This window comes from Pocillopora verrucosa, chromosome 10, assembly GCF_036669915.1.
Source record: "Pocillopora verrucosa isolate sample1 chromosome 10, ASM3666991v2, whole genome shotgun sequence".
NCBI classification, from domain to species: domain Eukaryota; kingdom Metazoa; phylum Cnidaria; class Anthozoa; order Scleractinia; family Pocilloporidae; genus Pocillopora; species Pocillopora verrucosa.
In genome coordinates this window covers 4,468,220-4,488,811 of record NC_089321.1, presented here as the reverse complement: position 1 = coordinate 4,488,811, position 20,592 = coordinate 4,468,220, and the positions used below count along the sequence as shown (strand labels likewise).

The following is a 20,592-nucleotide window of genomic DNA, read 5'->3' as shown; positions in this document are numbered from 1 at the left end:
TAATATAATCGAGAAAACAAATAAGGTAAAGGAATGTGGAAAACGTTTATCAATAACTAGGAAATTACTTGACAAATAGCCCTATAGAGTAGTAAGTATTAACAAATAGTTTCGTCCGTCTCACCGCTAAGGTTTATCCTTAATTCTCTTCTCTGACGTGAAGGAATCTTTGCACACACTTTTCACTTTTCACTTTTAAGCACGATCAGACTGGGTGAGCAATATGACTGAGCTGTTGTTGACCTTAAAATTAAACTCGTGTTACCTACAAACGAGACATGGGTCTAATTTACTCTCCTTGTGACAAATGTAAAGGCAGCAAATGATAATGACCAGCGCACCTTAACAAATACAAGCCCAATGCAAAAATGAAACATTCACTTAGAAGTATACCACGACATCACCCTGACATCTGTAAATGTGTATTTAAATTCACCTGTTGTATCCGCGGGAGTAATTTCCCTCAATTTTTCAACAAATTCAGGCTTTTTCGCAGTCTTAGCCTTCAAACAAGGGTAGCGGATCTTCTTCTTAGTGTCAGGGTCTGGTTGTTTCAGTGACAAGTTCTCCAAGGAGAGATTTTGCGGAAATTGGGCCACAACCTCACTTGAATCACACGTCTGCGTCGTCTGGGCCTCAGGCACTCCACTACACAGGACGACTGCTTGATTGTTATGGGCTAGATTGCAGATGTAATGGTGTCAGAGCATACAATGAATACAAAAAAGGAAAAGGATGAAACAAGGAAACAAGGAAACAGAAGGATACATGATTTGTTTGTATCATTTAATTATTTTCTGAAATAAGAAAATCGTTTAGACCTGAAATTGACTGGCTACGTTGGGTGAAAAATCAAGTGGTCTTCCCAAGAATTATTTTATAATTAAACAGCTACATTACTTATAATTAAAGAGTTACATTACTGAAGATTACCCCGACATCCCTCTAACATCTGTAAAGGTGTATTTCAATTCACCTGTTGTACCGGCGGGAGTAATTTCTCTCAATTTTTTGACAACTTCCAGCCTTTTCGCAGTCTTAGCCTTCAAACAAGGGTAATGGATCTTCTTCTTAGTGTCAGGGTCTGGCTGTTCAAATAACAAGTTCATCAAGGAGAGACTTTGCTGAAACATCAGAACCTCACTTGAAGCACACGTCCGTGTCATCTGGGCCTCAGGCACTCCACTGCACAGGACAACTGCTTGATCGCTATGAGCTAGATTGCAAATGTAATGGTGTCAGAGCGTACAAAGAATACAAAACAGGAAAAGAATGAAACAAGGAAACAGAAGGATACACGATTTGTTTGTATCATTTAATTATTTTCTGAAATACGAAAATCGTTTAGACCTGAAACTGACTGGCTATGTTGGGTGAAAAATCTAGTAGTCTACCCCAGAATTATTTTATAATTAAACAGCTACATTACTGAAGCTTACCATCTCCACTGACAGGCAGGGGGCAGTTGTCGTCGTATTCGTCAGTGGCTCGCTATATGAAGAAAAGCAAATCAAGAAGTTACCGCTTTTATATCGTTAGTAGTACTGTAAAGTATCATTGTTTTAATCAAGATATCTAAAGATTCGTTAGAGGCATCAAGGCGTTGTTGTTTTGAGTTACACGACTGCCTACACCGCAAATCCCTATATTACGCTAAAATCATTTGCTTTTGATAATAACAGTGGAGCTAATTGAGGGAATGACAAGTAATATTTTATCAATTCAGCAAACTTTCGTCAAAATTCTATTTACTGTCTAAACATGGTAACTTGAGCTAACGAGATTTAATTCCAAGGAGATCTCTTACTTTTTTGGGTGCGGGGAATGAACTCTTAATTGACATGAAAAACTCATGAATAATAAGTACAGATTCATTAATAAATTACTCGTTCCTCTAGAGATCCAAAGCAGAATCCAACCAAATCGACAGGAAGCTTGCAATTTACGGCAACAACCGATCGGGTGCATACAATAGACCCACAGCTAGCGAGGAGCTGAGACTAAGACAACAGGTGCGGGCACTGCTCTTTTCCTTACAGCCACGTACGTTATGGTTGCAGCAGTGATTCACAGAACGATTTGCACAACACACTAAACAGCATACTTTGTGGACCACTGAAAGACCATTATGACCACACGAGGAAAAGGCGAGACGGCACTGACTGCCCTTGAACTTAAGATAAAGTGGCGGGATCTCTGCAAAGGCAATCGGCTTACTTACATCCTCCAGCGGTGGGAATTTCAACATGGAAGTTACAAGATATTTAGTGGGTGAATCGGTCGCGACTGATGACGACAGGGGACATAACAAGCAGAATTTCTCCATCATGGCAATGAGAGTGTGACAAGTTTCTCGGTTGCCAAATAAAGGGCCCCATACATGTTGCAAGAGCTCTTCTTTCAAGCTTTCTGTTGTCTCAAGCTTCAGCCACAGTTGCTCGTATTTTCTCTCTTTGCTCTGGCATGGCCTTACAGTAATTACCTCCTTGAAGACATCTTTTAACCATTGAGGGTCCAAGATCACCATTCTGTTTGAGTGTTTAGTGTCGTCAAAATGAATTAAAACTCTCTGATCGTGTAAGAAGTTCAACATTGCCACAAATTGTTCAGTGTTGGAAATACTACATTTTCGGTTGCAATATTTTTGGCGTCATCAAGAGAAATCCACTTGTGGCCATCTTGATTCTTCTCCTTCTAAATCCAAGGGTAGTCCACAATGTCGCTTCTTTGGCCATTTTATCAGACTGTCATCTGAAGTTGAATTCCTCTTTTTGGAGCATGCCATTTCTTGGGAGTGGCCTAGCCTTTCAGTTAACCCTAAAACTCAGTTGCAGAATTATGATATTCTGACATGAGGCCACCAGTTTTTTTATACAACCAGTCGTCTGCATATCAAATCACTCTTGTAAAAACAAGAAGAACTTATGAAAAACTTTGGTGCCAGCGGTCCTCCAACTCACAAGCTGCTACCCTGTCTTGTTAATTAATTCTCCCGGAAGTAAGTCAAGCCAGCCAAGTCCTGCAATCCACATTTGTCTGAGGGAATTCTTCGCTCAAAAATGGGGTCGAAACTCCGATTGGATCAAACAACGAAGCAATAGTTCCTAGAAAGTTCCCTTTGATGAATACGAAACCACTTTCAAATGCATTTGCTTTAATCGTGAGAATGTTTTCTTCTGGTAGCCAAGTTAGTCTTTACGATCAGGGGTTGATCATTACCAATTTCAACTTCTTGTGCTCTGTCTCAGATAGAAAGCTTTCCAAGACCCTTCCTGAATTGGATGGCATTTTTCTTAGCAATAGTCCTGAACCAGTACATAACCAAATCAGCTGTCTCTACAACGTGGTACCTCGATCATCGGCAGGCACAGAGTTTAAGTCGTCCTCCCTGTGGGATGACTTCCACGTTGTCTTCGCTGTCATCGGAAGGTCGATTTCTAGTTTTTCAGAGTGCGCTAAGGTCACAAATTGAGACTGAAATGGCGATGAGTTGATCCCGAAAACCACTAGACTGAATTCGTACTCCTCAAGCTACTTTTGTGATCCACGATCTCTTCATCAAATTTTCTCCCATTTGGGTTTTTCAGAAACAATTTTCAATGCATTTAAATAGAAGGAATAAAACGTTTCAACAATGCCAGAAATTAATGGAGAAAACATAGAAACCACTAAAACAATCCGTTCTTGGATGCAACTTAATTCTCAAATACACCTCAACGACACCAGTAAGACAGCGTTTGTGTTCTTGTGTGATTTTGGTAAATGACCTCATTTTTAAAAGTAGACTCCCTTGCACTGTATACTACGGATGCACCAAACACTATGCAAGTTTAAGATAAGGCTTGGTCCGGTCGCACAACAGGAAATGAAGTAGGTACCACTTTATCAACGGCTGAACCTCAATTTTACGAGCGCAGCACCTCGTAGTACTTACTGATGCTGTTTGAGAAAAATTCAGTAATCTCTGGTCTTACAAAAGCTGTAATTTTGTGTTGATCAGTCTTCTTATAGGCTTATAATTCTCAGGCTGTTTTGGTTTGTCCTTTCCAGTATGGCAAACACAAAATTATAGGAAATGCGCTACAGGAAGAGGCCTTTGAGAAGGCGTAAAACAATCCCAACGCAGCAAGGACAGCCCTGGAAAGTAATTGTACACTTTCTCTGTAATCGAAAGCATGGATGAATGCATTAAGAGAACGCAGGCTGCGTTTACCACAGAGCGAGTAACGCGTTAGCGGAGAAAACATTCCGCAAAGAAAGGTTCCGGTTCCCGCCAAATGATGAATTTCTTGACTAGGGTCGATTACGCGGTCTTACGTTTCTCTTGTAAAAAACATTAGAGAAAATCCTCGCGAGCCAGTACCAGATTTATGGGATGGAAATATACTGAGCCTGTCGGAGGAGTTAAGTGGAAGTACCTATTTCGTAAGAGACAGGAGCAACAAGAAGAAATTGGCAGATTACTTTGTGGATTTTGGAACATAGAAAGCTGGTGAACTTCGATTTATCCTTATGTCATGAGTTCAGAAAATCAGTGGGCAGTGCAGTAGAAAATTGGGAGGTTCCTAGGATATTTCGACGGCAGTGCTGCTGTGCGAAGCGCCACAACGGTTGCAAGAGCGACGGGTGGCATAACTACTACATAACTATAAAGTGCTCTCTTCAGTGGCTCCCCTCTCGCGTTTGAGGAAGAGAGATAACCATTCAACGCTTTCCTGTAACGACCTCTTCGTTGTCTCGTATCCTATCTGCTTCACTGAGATTCACTAACCTCGGGGTATGTTCCAGTTCAATGAGAATAACTAACGCCAGGACGCTTTTTGGGAGTACATTTGAATTACTTTTGCAATTATCCAATCGACCAACTTTGGATCTAAAATATGTTTGGGAACTACAATTATCTCCCATCCAATGATTAGTTGTCGTCAATTTCACTGCAGAGTCCCATCTGTCTTTTTAATTCGATTGCATCGCATCTCCACACTCCACAGCGACCATTACATTAGCGCCAAATCCGGGCTTTTCCGGTTTCCTAGTGTTTGAAGTTCTTCTAGCTTAAAGTTCTTGAATTGCTATTGTCGTGTGAACCAGTTATTCCGCAAAGAGTTTGCGAAATGATGGTAAAAAAGTCCGCTTTATGAATAATAGAGTCACGTAAAGTTTCCTTTAATGCCATTTCATATTTATAAACTCTTCCAGTCCAATTTTTCCACAAACTCGACAATCACGATTGAGAACCACTCCCTGCTCAAACACACACAGTAGCCAACGTACATTAACAGTGTAGTGGAAACCGGCAAAAGAACGAGAAGCTGAAAGGAGGATAAAGAAGGAACATCGACCAACAACCGAGGCAACATCTTGGCAATCATCAAACCGTAGGGAGAATGTGGAGTAACAATTATACTCCTTTTACTACAAGGAAATTAAAACGCAAAATTGCTCTATTTTTAACGTAGAGAGTCGCAATCTTGCAAAATAAAAGAGAAAATCAACAACACTGAAGAGAGAAAAAGAGACTGCTCTGAATAACCACATGTAAGTCCAACACTGGAGGTAGATAACCTGGAAAGACCACATGGGCAGTGGTTTACGCCAGTTGTCACAAAGTCATAAAGCAAGCCTAAAACAATTAATATCTCGGTGTAAAATAAATTGACTCACCATTTCTCCTTTGCAGACTTGAGACGACTTCTTAGCCCATTTCCACTTCTGATTCGAGGTGCCGTTGGTTTCACAGAATGTGACTGACTGATCCAAAGAAGCCTCCGATGAAGTTCTTGCTCGGCAGGGTACTCTGTATTTCTCTACCGTCTGAAGAGGTTCAGTCCAAGAGAGGGCATCTGTCAAGCCTATATTTGCTGTTCCTGTTGTTACGAACTGGATCTTTTGTGTGATCAATTTTCCACTGCGTGACATAATGACCCTTGTCTTTTTCGGAAGGGGAACTATCAAGGAAAAGCTCTGACTTGATAGCTCTACCGATGATCTTCCTAGGTCACACTGCTGAAGAAGTTGCAGTGCAATTTTCTTAAACATAAAACAGCTTGTTTGCTCATCGTCAAAGTTCATCCGTGTAATCGTCTGACGCATCGATGTTTCTATCTCAAAGATTGTCTCTTTACGGGGCATACCACTGCTCGGAAGTTCTAATAAACAAAGAGGTAACAAATTGATTCGACTACCCGTAGAAAAGATGTCACATGTCGCCAATGGAGTCAGATCCACAATAACCTGCGTCGCGCGGCTTTTGTCTTCAGCTTCAAAGCACGTTCTTTGAAAGCACTCTTGAACCGCAAGTGAGATCTTTTCCTCTAGAGCATGAAAGTCATCGATATCTAGAAAGACTGGTGATTTGCTAGCCACCAGAAAAGCATTCCTGGGTGCATTTTCCATGCACTCCAGATTGCGGAATAGCTGTATGTCAGCGGAATCGCCTTCCACGTCGTTCTCTTTCTGACCAATTTCAGAGGAAATGAGGATATCTAGTAAAGCTGTTTTGTCATTACAGGTGATTACAGTTCTTGAAGCATAAACCTGAATCCCATCAAGGAGCAACAATGGGGAGTCCGTTTCGTTTTGAAAAAGTTTGCAATATAGATCATATGCTTCAAAGGTCGTCTTGATCATTTTTAGTTCTATGCAAAACAACAGAAGAGAAATTATAACAGGCTTCAAGTCTTGTTTATGGTCAAACCCCGTCATTGGCGCAACTCCAGTGGTTTCTTCGACGATACTTTCAGAACTTATTTCTTCCATGACTTTGCCTAGAGCTTTCAAAAAGTTTTTCAAGTTATTATCTGACTCTAATGTCTCATGAATATTTCGTTTCCTCCGAAGGAATATGTTGTGTAGGCGTACAACACTCACATCAGGGTGGCCTTTGATTACATGTGCTCCACAATGCATGTCTGCCTGTTGGAAAAAGACGACAGCTTCCTCTATCATTCCATAACGGAGACACTTTCGTCCACTCTTAAGAAAATCTAATGAATATTTCAAAGAGAGAGTCGACCTCGCTATTGAACAGGGACCAGCTGTTTTCATCGCGGTGACCCTTTTTCCATCCGCTCTGCATTTCCTCTTGTGAAGGTTACACTCGTGGTTTAACAGTGTGGCCAAGACATGCCCATACTCAGCGACCAAACTTTCAATTCCATGCTCCGACACTCTCTGTCTCTGAAAGGTTTGGTAACCCTGAATAACTTCCATGTACTTAATTGACAATTTCTCCACAAATGACACTTGGAAAATAGCCTCTATGGTCTCTGTGGCTCTCTGGTAGTACACGTAAGATTCTTCTTTTCGACCTAGTATTGATGCAATATCACCAAGAGATAGGTAGCACTTGAGAAGGAGAGGATTTTTAACGCCGAAGATTTGTTGCAGAATGTTACTAGAACTTTCGAACTTTTCAGCGGCGTTATGGAATTCTCCAATGATACTCAAAAGTTTGCCTTGTTTATACAACAGGGAGGCAACGTTGAAATGATCTTCTCCAAACACAGTTTTAAGGATTTTCACAGTTGTCCGCAAGAGCTCGAATGCAGTTTTGATCTTCCCTTTACAGATGTAGACTGCTAATAACTTCTCAAGAGCCTCGATTCTCACGTTCATGTAAAGGTTTCCAAATCTGTCCACAACATCTTCAAGTGAATTCAAGGTTTCAATGCTAAACACTTCATCAGCGTCCTTTGGTTTTCCGTGAAGGAGCAGAACTTCAGAGAGATGCAAACGAAGGAAAGTGACCAGATACAGAGAGTCTTGCTTATCCACGTCTTTACAATAGGAAATCAGCCACCTCAATGCATTTTCTGCTTCATTGAAGGCGTTGAGGGTAGTATGCAACACCGCTTGATTATTCATTACCGTAAATACCACTTCAAATGGATATGGCATACCCTTCATTTCTGTGGCTTGGCAAATCTTTACCAATTTCTCTTGTTGGTCAAGGGCTTGAGGATAATTTCTAGAAATTAGATTTAAGCGGCTGATGTTGCTATTTACAGCAAAAACTTTTGTTTCAGCTGGAAAGCTTTCCGAGAGACAAAAGTTTTCAAGGGAGGTTTTAAACGCTTGTTCTGCCTCTTGGAAATCGCCCATAATCAGATGAACACACCCCTTGTTGTTATAGGCAGCACCAAGGTCTTGTAAACGACTAGTTGTGTTTGATTGGAGATGTAGTTGGAGCAGCAAGTCAAATGTTCTTTGCGCAATTTCAAATTCGGAAATTAACAATGAAAATGCTGCCAAGACGTTTAGCAATCCAGCGTAAAACTGTGCTCCACTTGTACTTGAATCTAAGAGTAAAGTTCCGTGTTTTATTGAACAACTCACGCCCTCCTCCAGAAAGAGTTGTCTTCCTCGGTTCAGTATTTGCAAGTCATACTTTGTCGGAGTCTCAAAACAATGAGCTTGATTTATGGACAGTGTTTTGAAAAGATCTCTTACACTTTTTCGCGCACTGACAATTTTGTCACTTTGGTGGTAAACAATAGCCTCGTCAAGTTTTCGAACAGCAGTGTTGCTGATTTTCCGAGAATGTACGTCAAGCCACCAAGCCGCTCTAGGATTTAATCGATTAGCTGTAACTGATTCATTGCGGGCCAGTTGCATGTCCCCAGTGTTACTCTCTGCCCCGGCAATCTGGAAGTCAGTGTCCCGTTTCCATTCTTGCAAATCGTTCTCGCGCATTTTACACGCGTCTCCTGGTGGAGTAACCTTACCTCTCCTGGGATATTTGACTTGTCTGTTGCGCACTAATAGAGAATATTCAAGAAAACAATAACTCTTACTTTATTACGGAAAATGAAGCTTCTTTTGATTAAAAGCTTAAACGCACGCATCTGAACCAACTAAGAAGTGAGGCTGACCCATTGCAATTTTTTCTAATACACTTCTGTTCTTTAATTATTTTCAATTATAACATAACTTAGACACAACGCGCTCTGACTGGTCAAAAATCTATTGTATTTTTGCCTGTATACCCAGGGAAAATAGAAAGGTCTTTCCGCGTCCTAAGATATGGCGCAACACGGCGTGAATTCACAGATTTTAATTTGTTAAAGGTCTTTAGTTTGAAGGAAAGGAAGAGGACATTTTGAACGCCAAAAAACAATGAGAAAATTGCATGTTTTAAAATGCAATTTCACTTGCTTCTTGCTCCGTTTTAAGCCTCTGACTTTTCGCTGCGTATTTAAAAATGAAAGAACTTCAGAAGCTCTCGACCCTACACTGCTCGCCGAGAAGGAAAAGTTGGCATTTTTTGCTTCAAGAAAATTGTAGCGACAAACTAACTGGATATTCATTTAGCGATTTATTGAAAATCTTATTTACAGGAGAAAATATTTGTAAACCGATAGAAAATATCGATAAACCGATTAAACGTGTGATTTACTGCGTAAATAAAGTATAAATACGATGTTTTGATATTCACTTTTTACATCATTATTAGCAATGCTATATTTTCCAAATGATGAAGATTGATCTTTGCAAAATTAGCAAAAGGCCTTTCCTGTGCCCAGACACTCATTGAAAACTGAAACGCCCAGACACTCTTATCCTACATGCACTTCGTCTAATCTTTACTGCGCGTAACTTGGTGAGTGACTATACTTGCGCAGCTCTTTCAATATTTGCACTTTATCTTTCTCCAAAGAGAAAGGGAGCCAAGCATTTCCCCCCCTTTTTGAATTAAGCATTAACTTCTTTTTATAAGACAAGTGAACTTACCATATTATTATTTACGAGTGAAACCGCAAGGAGCAGCATACTTTACAACAATTATATCGTCTGAAGCTTTCTTTAGTGTGAAACCGTTTTACCGGTTACTAGTAAATTGGTAAGCCACCCTTAAAATCTTACTTCCTTCAGCTTCTAGTAGTTTAAGATCGACTATTTGCTTGGAAACCTTTTTTAGGTTCTTTTGTTTCAAGCTAGCATGTTTGATTTTCGCTGGTTGAATGTAAAACGTGGAACGTTGTCAAAAGCATCGTGATTGTCAATACGTTTTCTTATGTTTGAGAAATTCCAGCATTTTGAGATATTTCTGTGTCCTAGAGAAATGCCGGGTCATGCAACACTGCTTTCCTATATTCTCCAGGAGTCCAGAAAATATGATAAACTTGACAATAAATTAGCATTTACTTTACGGTTGAACTAAAAACCGAGAAAAAAATCAGTAAAAGAAATGTGAAACCCCTGTGTATTGTAAATCCAAGTGTTAAATCAATTACTCATCCTCAGAACAATCAATATCTACCTCCTGAGGATTGGATTCCCCTCGAAACTTGACCTTGGGGACGTTTAAGCTCCCTAATGTAAGATGCAACCATTGCTTTGACATTCTTGAGCTCCTTCGCCGCAAATGATGGAAACCCCGACGTTGCAAACATCTATGAAAGAAATTTGTCGGAAACTTACTTACTTAGGTAGCGAGCTCACGGCACCTAATACAAATTTAAATATTTACTTTTAACACGTAGAATTTATTCAGGTTAAGGAGAAAAAATTTTTATTACCGTTTTACCTTTTTCCAGAAATGCATCTTTTTTCCCCTTTGTTTACGCGAAAGTACGGATCTCAGCACTGGTACTGGAGCCAGTTGCCTTTAATTCCAAATTATCTTACAATTTAGTGTAGCTTTTTAAATAGTGTAACACAATAATTCGATTAAGTTTCCCCGTAAAAGAATGCTCGTCCAATAACTGCCGAGTGACCATGACAAAAATGACTTTGTCTTCAAAGTTATGTTTGTAAGCTGGTCAATCATGCATGAATAATGATTAATAGAGTGTTAAATATATAATTATAAGTAACAGTGGGCATTGTTTTTAAAACGTATCCTCCCAACAAAGACAAAAATCTCATATTTTACAATACGTCTCCTCTGGAGAGCGTTGGCGAAATTAAAAAAGTTCCTAAAACCGTGGTCAATTTATGCGGAGTAGTGCGTATGACCGACTGAAACACGAGAAAAAATATTATTTTTAATTTTACAGGCGTTTAAATTATTAACAGTTTCCCAACAAATTTACAAGAGCAAAGTTCATTTCCAGGCAAATCCTTAGATTTATCCCATTAAGCAACGTGAACAGAAGCTCATTGTGTGAACAGAGGCCCATTGTGTCCTGTGGTTGGGTAATTTATTGTTATCAACTGAGTTGAAAACGTAAACTAGCCACCGTAAAGAGTTTAAAGGCTGACGTTTCGAGCATTAGCCCTTCGTTAATCGCTCTAACGAAGGGCTTACGCTCGAAACTTCAGCTTTCAAACTCTTTACGGTGGCCAGTTTACGTTTTCAACTCAGTTGATAACAATAAATTACCCTGTTATACTCTTCCACCGACGTAGCACCACAGTTTCTTAAGAAACTTACCCCCTTCATTCATTTGTCCTGTGGTTGGATGTCAGGGTAAATAAAAACACACTTCTCTTTTAAGGTTATCTTCTTTACAACCGAGAACGAAATTTCGACTAGTGTTAAGGTATTTTTAGCTTTTATTTCATTTCATTATATTTTTTTTTACAAAAAAACAAATGGTTCCGGAGGTTCCGTGTTCTGCTGATCCGTACTTTAACCCTTTAATTCCCAGAAGTCACTAACATGTAACTTCTCCCTATAATATCCATACAATATTCAGTAAACCGGTAAGGAGAACAGTCAAACTAAACAGGTTGAAGTTGTTACCTTGATCTAACACCAAATTCTCATAACTTGTTGACAAGAAATTGTGTAGCAGATATAAAGGAGAATCTAAAATCAGATCTTGGGATTCAAAGGGTTAATAACACCCATCACACACAATCTCTGACCCGGTGAAATTTGTCAGTTTGTAATTTAAGAACCGGCTGACATACCCCAGATGGAGATTTTAACAAAGAATATGCAAATCAACCTTACCTCAGAATTTCTACTTTGGGATTTAAATTTTGGTCAGCTTCCTTCTGAAAGAGAATGACGCAAACAAAATGTTTTTCAATAATCAATATTTGCCGCCTATGCAATCAGTGAACATATGGAGAAACACTGATGACATGAAATGAGCGAAAATACGTGGTGCTTCGTTAACATCTCCATAAAATTTCCTAGTGAAAAAAAGAATATCAGCTAGTGGATGATAAATGCGACAAAAATGAGAAAAAATACGTAATCTAATGCAGAAAAAAAATTCACTATGGCTAAATGTCTGGCAGCAGGGCACAGTCTCAAATAGACTACATGCCCGGCAGTCAGAAATTTTCACAGAATTCCTATTGAAAGGTTCTGACAAACTTGTTAAAAATTTAACAGATTTGAGATTTTGCTTTATTCAACAAGTATACGTTTTTCAAATAAGACATTGGCATACTTGGCATATTGCCATCACCCTCATTGGATCATAATTAGTTGTCATGGTGTTGAGGGCCCAAAGACCACTGAGTAATATTGCGAAATTTTTCCATTTTGTGGCGGAGGAAAAAAACTAGACCCTGTGAGCAGGGTAACTGGGATACCTGGATGGTACTGGATCCTTGGAATCAAGTGTGGTGATACTACGGGTGTCGGACTAGTATACTGAAATAGTGAGCTCAAGTCTAGCAAAGGGCATACACCTCTTTCAAAACATAGGCATGCTATGCATGCAAGAGTTATTTTTTGTAGGGTGGGTGGTTACTTGAACATTGAAAGTGGTCTACATTCTTACAAAAGGAAAGAAGAGTATTAACGCGGAAAAGAACGAAAATGTCGAATTACCTCACACACAGGTATTGTGTGGTAGATTATGTGTGTTGTGCGAATAAATATAACCAAAAATAAACTGTATTAGTGCCACGGATACCTGTTAGTACAAAATGCAGACAGCAGACCGGATACAAAATATAGACTGCAGACTGCAGAGTGGGTACAAAATGCAGACTGAGAATCTGAAGAGTTTTTACGTCTGGTATATAATAACATGTCATCTTACAGCTTACCGGGCGTCACGCAATCGCTTTTCCGCGATCAGCCTTCACGATTATTTGCATTATTGTGGAAAATTCTTGGCCCATTTGTTGATGAAAATCGATCGTAATATAATTTCAAGCCTTCAATATAGTCTTCTTACTTTGCGTGCGAGTTGGTTGGTGTGATGTCTGTACAGATTTTACCAACGTAATAAAAGTAGGTGACGTGAATAACAGTGATGGTAAAGCAAGCTTAAAACGGCAGAAATCGCCAGAAACTACAACGGATACACAGGGTATGAGTAATTTTTATTGATTTTACGAGAAAAATGTTCATATTTCGAAATATTTATCGTTGTAAATCGACCATATTTCGTTCCCTATACTATTCCTTACAACGTGTTCAAATTTTCAACGGTTCCTCTCGTAACTTAACACCGAGTCACACAACGCGTGACGCGTTCATGAATTAATCGTTGCCTTTTTCTCGAGGCGTGAGCTTGGGCCACCTGTGACAAGATAATTGCGTAAACAATACATAACATAATACCATTATACACAAAAAACACAGGATTTTGGATCATGCATTTATTAAAAAAGAATATCCATACAACTACAATGAAAACAAACGTAAGATTCACCTTTCTGATCGTGAAATTAATACCATTCGCACTGATATCGTAGCTACGTTCACTGGCATTAAGTGAATCCAACATCGCGTCTTTCTTCACAAGCAGTTTGCATTCATTAGAGTTTTGTTCTTCGGTCTCACGGTAATAGTGTCGTTCAATAGATTACATAGAGTATATGCAGTTTGGTTTCAGATTTAAGATTTTGCTTTCTACAATAAGTGTACGTTTTTCAACTAAGACTTTGGCATACTTGGCATACTTGGTATACAAGGCATACAACAGGGTCGGCCAGGGTTTTTGGGTATTCGGTATTCAGGGGCGTTTTAAATCAGGTATACGGTATACTGCAGCTTAAATATGGGTATTTAGTATATCACTTTCTTTGAATTTCAGGTATAAAGTATTCAAAGCTTCGATTATTTTTGGGTATATTTGGAGGAATTTGGGGTATTTTGGGGTATTTTGTCGATTTTTTTCGGGTATATTGGTATTCCACTACCCCCCCTGGCCGACCCTGATACAAGGCATACAAGGCATACAAGGCATACAAGGCATACAAGGCATACAAGGCATACAAGGCATACAAGGCATACAAGGCATACAAGGCATACAAGGCATACAAGGCATACAAGGCATACAAGGCATAAAAGGCATAAAAGGCATACAAGGCATAAAAGGCATACAAGGCATACAAGGCATTCAAGGCTTTCATGGCTTTCAAGGGTTCGCGACTCAATCCGTTCCAAAATTACCGCTCAATAACATCTTTTAGCGTGGATTGGCCGTGAACAATACGACTTGTGTATGCGTCTGTAAGTATTTTGAGCGTTTGCGCCTTAATGCTTCAGGTGATCGTAATCCAAAACGTTGAAATACAAAACAATTGACAAAATTTATGTGCAAAAATCTCGTGGTTCGTCATGTGACCCGGCCCTGTCCGTGCATGACAACGTCAATCATCATCAAGATAACACGCGTAATCAGCATGTGAACACCTCATTGGATCACAGTTAGTTGTTATGGTGTTGAGGGCCCAATGACTACTGGATACTATGGCGCAATTTTTCCATTTTGTGGCGGAGGAAAAAAAAAGACGACAAAAAAACAAAGGCATTTTATGACTAGGCTACCACAGGTATCCCAGTAAAAAGACGACAAAAAAAACAAAGACGTTTTATGACTGGATTACCGCAGGTATACCAGTAAAAATTCCAGACTTCTGGCCCCAGTTGTTCGAAAGTCGGACAGCGCTATTCATTGGATAAATCTCTATCCGGTGGATAATGCTATACATGTTGCTATCACTTATCCGCTGGATAGCGATTTATCCGTTGTATAGCGTTATCTGCCCTTTATACAACTAGGCCCAGATCACAATGCCAGGTACGGTATAAAATAGATTAGACGCCAGGCAGTCAGAAGTATTCACCAAAATGCCAATGGCAACTTGACAGGCAACTTGTGAGGAAATACAAAGAGCTCTAGAAAAAAGACTGAAAGGAGGCCATCAACAAAGAGAAGCGAACTAAAAAGGATTCGAGAAAGAAGAGGAGGTAAGTCGTGTCTCATCTGGGTTTTCTCTTACGCTAAGGCCCTGAAAAATTCAAGCCTTCTTTTACCAATCGTCGTTTGATACTAGCTTCAGTTTAATCGCCATTCCTTCAATTTACTCTCTAATCTGCCTGTAAATAATTAACTTTTCTGTTTTAATTCAAGTGTGAGAAGACAAAACAGAAGTGTTGCAAAGTTCTCTTTTAAGACTGAATTCAGGTGAGAACATCAGTATACCAGTTAATGTCATATGCTTCTCCTGAATCTTAAATTGTATTGCCCTGGTTTTTTTAAGAAGCCTCATTAATATCTCTGTGCGCCAGCTAATGATTAAAATCTCAGAGAATAGATATGCCGTCTTTTAGCAGTTTTTTTACCTTCCATCTTTAGATTTTTGGCATCTACTATTTTAAAATTAATAAATGGCATTCCCTTTTCACCCTTGTAAAGAGGTCTTACACATTTCTCTAAAATCTGAATCATGAAGTCAACTTAATTTCATGATTTTGAAACTTCACTCTACGTAAGAACACTTTACTGGAGTATCATGTTATATTTATTTGCTGTCTTCCTTGTACATATGACTACCATATGTCTTAAAATGAGGGACTTTGTTCTATTGTAATGATTAAAATATACTTGTGCTTTCAAATGTAAAAAAAATTGTGATGAAAATCTGATCTTATGAAACACTTACCATGGAAAAACCTGTTGCTGGTAGCCTATGTCTTCAATGTTTAAATTTTGATGGGAAACGCCTTTCTTTGAAAGTGGAGCTAGAAAGCTGCTAGAAATAAGCTGTTTGCGAGTAAAGAAAAGCAAATTGACAATCATCCCTTAATGCTTGACGTGCTTCACTTATGTAGAAGTGTCTATAAACATATTGAGGTTTTTCCTATTCACCAGCAAATTAATTAGATTTTGGATTCTACATTTGAACTGGGTGAGATTAAATTTATTGATATCATGCTTCATTATATGGTTTGTTTACATGGAAAGGTAATTGTTACTATTAACAGCTTCACAGATGCTTTCATTGCTGTCACAATTAACATTCATAACAAAGTTTCATTTAACATAGAATGTTCCAATGTTTCTGGAGCACAATTAAAGGAAGCAGGTAATTGATTGATTCAGGTAATTATTTGAATAAGCAAGTAACATTTGATGTTTTTACATGTAACAGGATGGTCAAGCTGAAGATAGTTTTTTTGTAGATAAGTTTTCCTGTGTTGAATTTAGCAAATGATTAAAGATTTCTCACCTTTTACTTTAAAACATGATGCAGCCAAAAAATAGCATAATGCCCATGTAGAATTGTGAATATAGTAAAGTAGGCTAAACTTTGAGTTATCTTTCACGTTTGTGACAAGTTGTGCTCTCTGTTTCTTCTATTCAACATTGTGGAAAAAATTGCTACTCTAATGATTTTTTTATGACAAGGTGTCAGTGCAGAAATTGCCAATCAATGTGGAGGGAGGAAAAAAACATCTTTTGCCAACAATTAGAGGTGGTCAAAAATTAAAATTTGGAGGATGTTACAGTTGAACAATTGTAGGCAGAAGCCAGATGTATTGTCCAGCAACCATAAGGTAAAGGTAAAGGTAAAGGTAAGGACTCCATCTGCATTTGTTTTGTTACAAAACATCATTACAGGGCACTTCCCTGGTTTTTGCTTTCTTTGTTTTATATCCTGTTGTTTTCCATCCATATTGTCAATGTCAATGCCGGTAAGAGTAGTACAGTTTTGGATAACTTGAGGATGAAAAAAAATATATATATATTTTTTGTTAGAGTTAAGGCAGTAATTATGTACTTGCTATTTCTGTAGCATGAGTTTGTCCTATTTTCTACCAAAGCACTGCATTTCAAAAGGTGAGTGCAAGGTAGTCCCATGACATGTGCTTTAATGGTTTCTTCTCTCAGGCTGTCAACTTGTCTTATTTATGATAAATGAGTGCAAGTAATTTACTGTTCACTCAGCTGACATTGGTACATTTTTTAAACAAGTAACCTTTCGGACAGAATTGATTTCATCATGTTTCTGGTCACAAATGAGAAGCAATGCTTGAGTGTGGCACTCAAAACAAGGCATTTCCTGTAACATCTGTTTACAGCATGTTTCTATTGTTATTCATTTCCATTGGAAGTTAATTAAACTTAGGCACACAAATGTGCTATATATTGCTGCTCAATGTTAGTTGTAATCATTCCTGGAGAAGTCTCGGCTAGAGACAAAATGCATCGAAAGAAATAAACAAAAAGTTACAACAGTGGGAAGTCTTACTTTGTGCTGCTCACAAGTCTGTTAAAAAAAAAAAAAAAAAAAAAGGATAAATCTTGTACATTTCCCGAACGTGGAAGAAGAGTTTTGTTCACAAAACCAGGATTGACAACCTCCCATAGTACGCCATAACACTTTGCATTTAATGAGGGTGAAGATGTTCACATAGTGATCATGTTTGTTATTTTGATGATGATAGACATTGCCATGCACAGACAGGGCCGGGTCACATGACAAACCACAATATTTTTGCTTATAAAACTCTTTTGTCAATTATTTTGTATTTGTTATTGGGTTGTTGTTTTGGCAATATGGAGCTCTATGGTGCAAATGCTCAAAATACTTACAGATACATACATAAGTCATATTGTTTGCAGCCAATCCGCTCTTAAAGATGTTATTGAGCGTTATTTTTGGAATGGATTGATTTGCAAATGCTTTAAAGCCATGAACGCCTTGTATGCCTCAAAAGCCATGAAAGTCTTCTGTGCCTTGTATGCCTTGTATATCAAGTATGCCAGTCTTAGTTGAAAAACATACACTTGTTGAAAAAAGCAAAATCTTAAATCTGAAACCACACTGCATATACTCTCTGCAATCTATTGAACACTACTACTGCGAGACTGAAGAACAAAACTCTAATGGATGCAAACTGCTTGTGAAGAAGGATGCCATCTTGGATTCACTTGATGCCAAGGAATGTAGCTATGATAATAGTACGAATTGTAGTAATTTCACAATCAGAAAGGTGAATCTTATTTTAGTTTACATTGTAGTTGAATGGATATTCTTTTTTAATAAATACACAATCTAAAATCCTGTGTTTTTTGGGTATAATTTTATTATGTTATCTATTGTTTACACAATTGTCTTGTGGGCTAATTTTGACGTAAAGTTGTTGATGTCTTCAGCAAGTGAATAGCTTGGATGAATGTAATGTATTTGAGAAAGCTGCTCAGTTATCTGTTATTGTATATGATAATAAGCTTAATAATAGCAATAATGAAGCATTTTTAATGAATACAGTCTGTAACTATAGATCTTGATACAACAGATTTGTTTATTTTAATCGCCCTCGTACGCATGATGTTCGTGTTTGTGATTGTGAGCCCAGCAGAATACCAAAGAAAATAATTACACGTATTTTAAAGAAATCCAGGAAAGTAAGATGTTTACTTCAAACCTACATCAGGAAAAGCATATCAAAGTCTTCCCAGATGCATCTTTTTACATATAAAGCTTGTGAAAAAATATATGCACATGGAATCAGATGTGAGAATAAAGGAACAACAGAATATCCCTCTTCTGCAGTCAGGAGAAAATATCAAAAGTCTAACAAATACAGGATACTGAAAATACTAAACCAATATCCCCATGTGATAAAAGTCCAAAGCCAAAGCAGTCAAATGCATGGAGGTCTAATTCAGTACCAAATGTTTATAAAAATCTGAATCACAGGGTAAATCATTTTAAGTCCAATCTGTCTGGGGATATAGAAACAAACTTTGGTCCTGTTATTAATTCTACTAAGACAATTCAAGCTCCTTACAGTCAAAACAATGTGGCAATGTTTGTGCTAAATGCTGGTATACAGTGTGTAGCCATGTCACTTGCTTCCCTTATATATAACAAGAGGAATGGTAATGTATCCTCAATGGACTTGGTTAATATCATGAACATTAGTAATGAATTGTATTCTAGTCTATCCAAGCAATCCTATTTACTGTTAACAGAAGTACCTGAAATGATAATAGTGTTTAGTATTAATTATCAGCTTCAATATAGTCCAAGCTATACTGGTACTATACATGGTACTTGTGAGGTTCAAGATTTCAATTATTGTATGTCATTTGCTAATGCTATGCAGACTTTGCTAGGACAAAATTATAATTCCTTTCTCTAAATAATCCTTAGTACTAGGGCAGGTTTTTAGTTTCCACTGACTATCAACAATTTCCCAAGGACACTTCAAATATATGATGCAGATATTAATATTGCCTTTAATTTGGATAAACAAGGAATATTATGCTGTAAATCTCTTGGTAGCAAATTATTGTTGCAGAAGTTAATCACAGATAATACTAAGATCAGTAGCACGCTTGTCACGTACAAATTGAAAAATCACGGATTTGCTTGAATCTTTTAAGAATTTCTCTGCGCACAATGATCAGATCTGCTTGAGACTTTCCACAATTGTTACACATGTGTTAAAGATGGTTTTGGACTAAACAGAAGTAGAATAAAGGATCTCTGAAAATATTGAATTGGAGCCGAATTTTAAAGTTAGCAACAAAAACATGGCGTCACGCGTAACATGCGTCGGCTTCACTTTTCACTGTTTTCCTGTTTTTGCCCACTGAAGCCTCGTTCATAACCGTAAGACTTAACAGATAATGAAAATAGTTCCTTTTTAAGCAAAGTGGCACCCAAAATCCTGAAAATTTGAGCTAAATCTTTCTTAAAATCAACGAAAGTGTTCACCACTTGATGCGTCACGCTTTAAAGCTCAGGAGAGACAGATAATTTTAAATTCATTTTGCGAGTCATAATTCCTGAGTTACAGAACAATTTAACCTCAAAATGCAATGCTCATAAGTTGATTTTCAATTTCTTTTCGTTTTTTTGTGTTTTTGTTGAAACGTTGTTAGGTCTACAATTTTGATCCTCAGGAAGATACGCGATCGAATTTATAGCAAAAACAAGCGCGACGCCCTTGTCATTTTGACGGCTTCCTTTACTTCCAAATCATCCCAAAGACTACTTAATCAATAAGGGCTGTTTTAGATTTCCTTATTAAATAGTAAAATATTACATCAGCTGAGGAAATGAGCGGGAAACTTCCTAAGTACATACCGCATGTTCAAGCATGCGGTCAAGTACTGTTTTGTTCGCAAGCACAAGGCCGTAAATTAAACGCAAAGATTAAGGATTCTAGAGTTTCTAGGATTCAGATGTGGCGAGAAAAAAACATCTTCCTTGAAACACGGTATTCATGCATTTTTACAACAACAAAAAAAAAAAGGGCGTGGCTGCATTGTATCATGGGTAATAGAAAATTTGCTTGAAATGCGTCCGAATCGACCGAAATGACATAATTTCAAGATAGGAACCAATTTCCTTCACTTTCTGACTCAATTCTAATAAGAATTGACTCTTAAATAAATTTTTCAATTTCACCCCAATGTTACGCTTTTGTAC

General features: G+C 38.1%; 1 protein-coding gene across 1 annotated transcript in view; it reads right to left on the bottom strand.

Annotated features, from left to right (window-relative positions):
- The window catches only part of LOC131788130 (uncharacterized), a 30,187-nt gene that overhangs the window by 7,169 nt on the left and 2,426 nt on the right, over window positions 1-20,592 (bottom strand). Inside the window, exons 2-7 of the mRNA XM_066173309.1 lie at window positions 11,903-11,946; window positions 10,262-10,394; window positions 5,665-8,759; window positions 1,440-1,491; window positions 977-1,216; window positions 437-679 (exon numbers count right to left, since the gene is read on the bottom strand). Coding sequence (XP_066029406.1) covers window positions 437-679; window positions 977-1,216; window positions 1,440-1,491; window positions 5,665-8,759; window positions 10,262-10,394 — 3,763 coding nt within the window. The 5' untranslated portion in view covers window positions 11,903-11,946. The remainder of the gene's footprint in view (window positions 1-436; window positions 680-976; window positions 1,217-1,439; window positions 1,492-5,664; window positions 8,760-10,261; window positions 10,395-11,902; window positions 11,947-20,592) is intronic.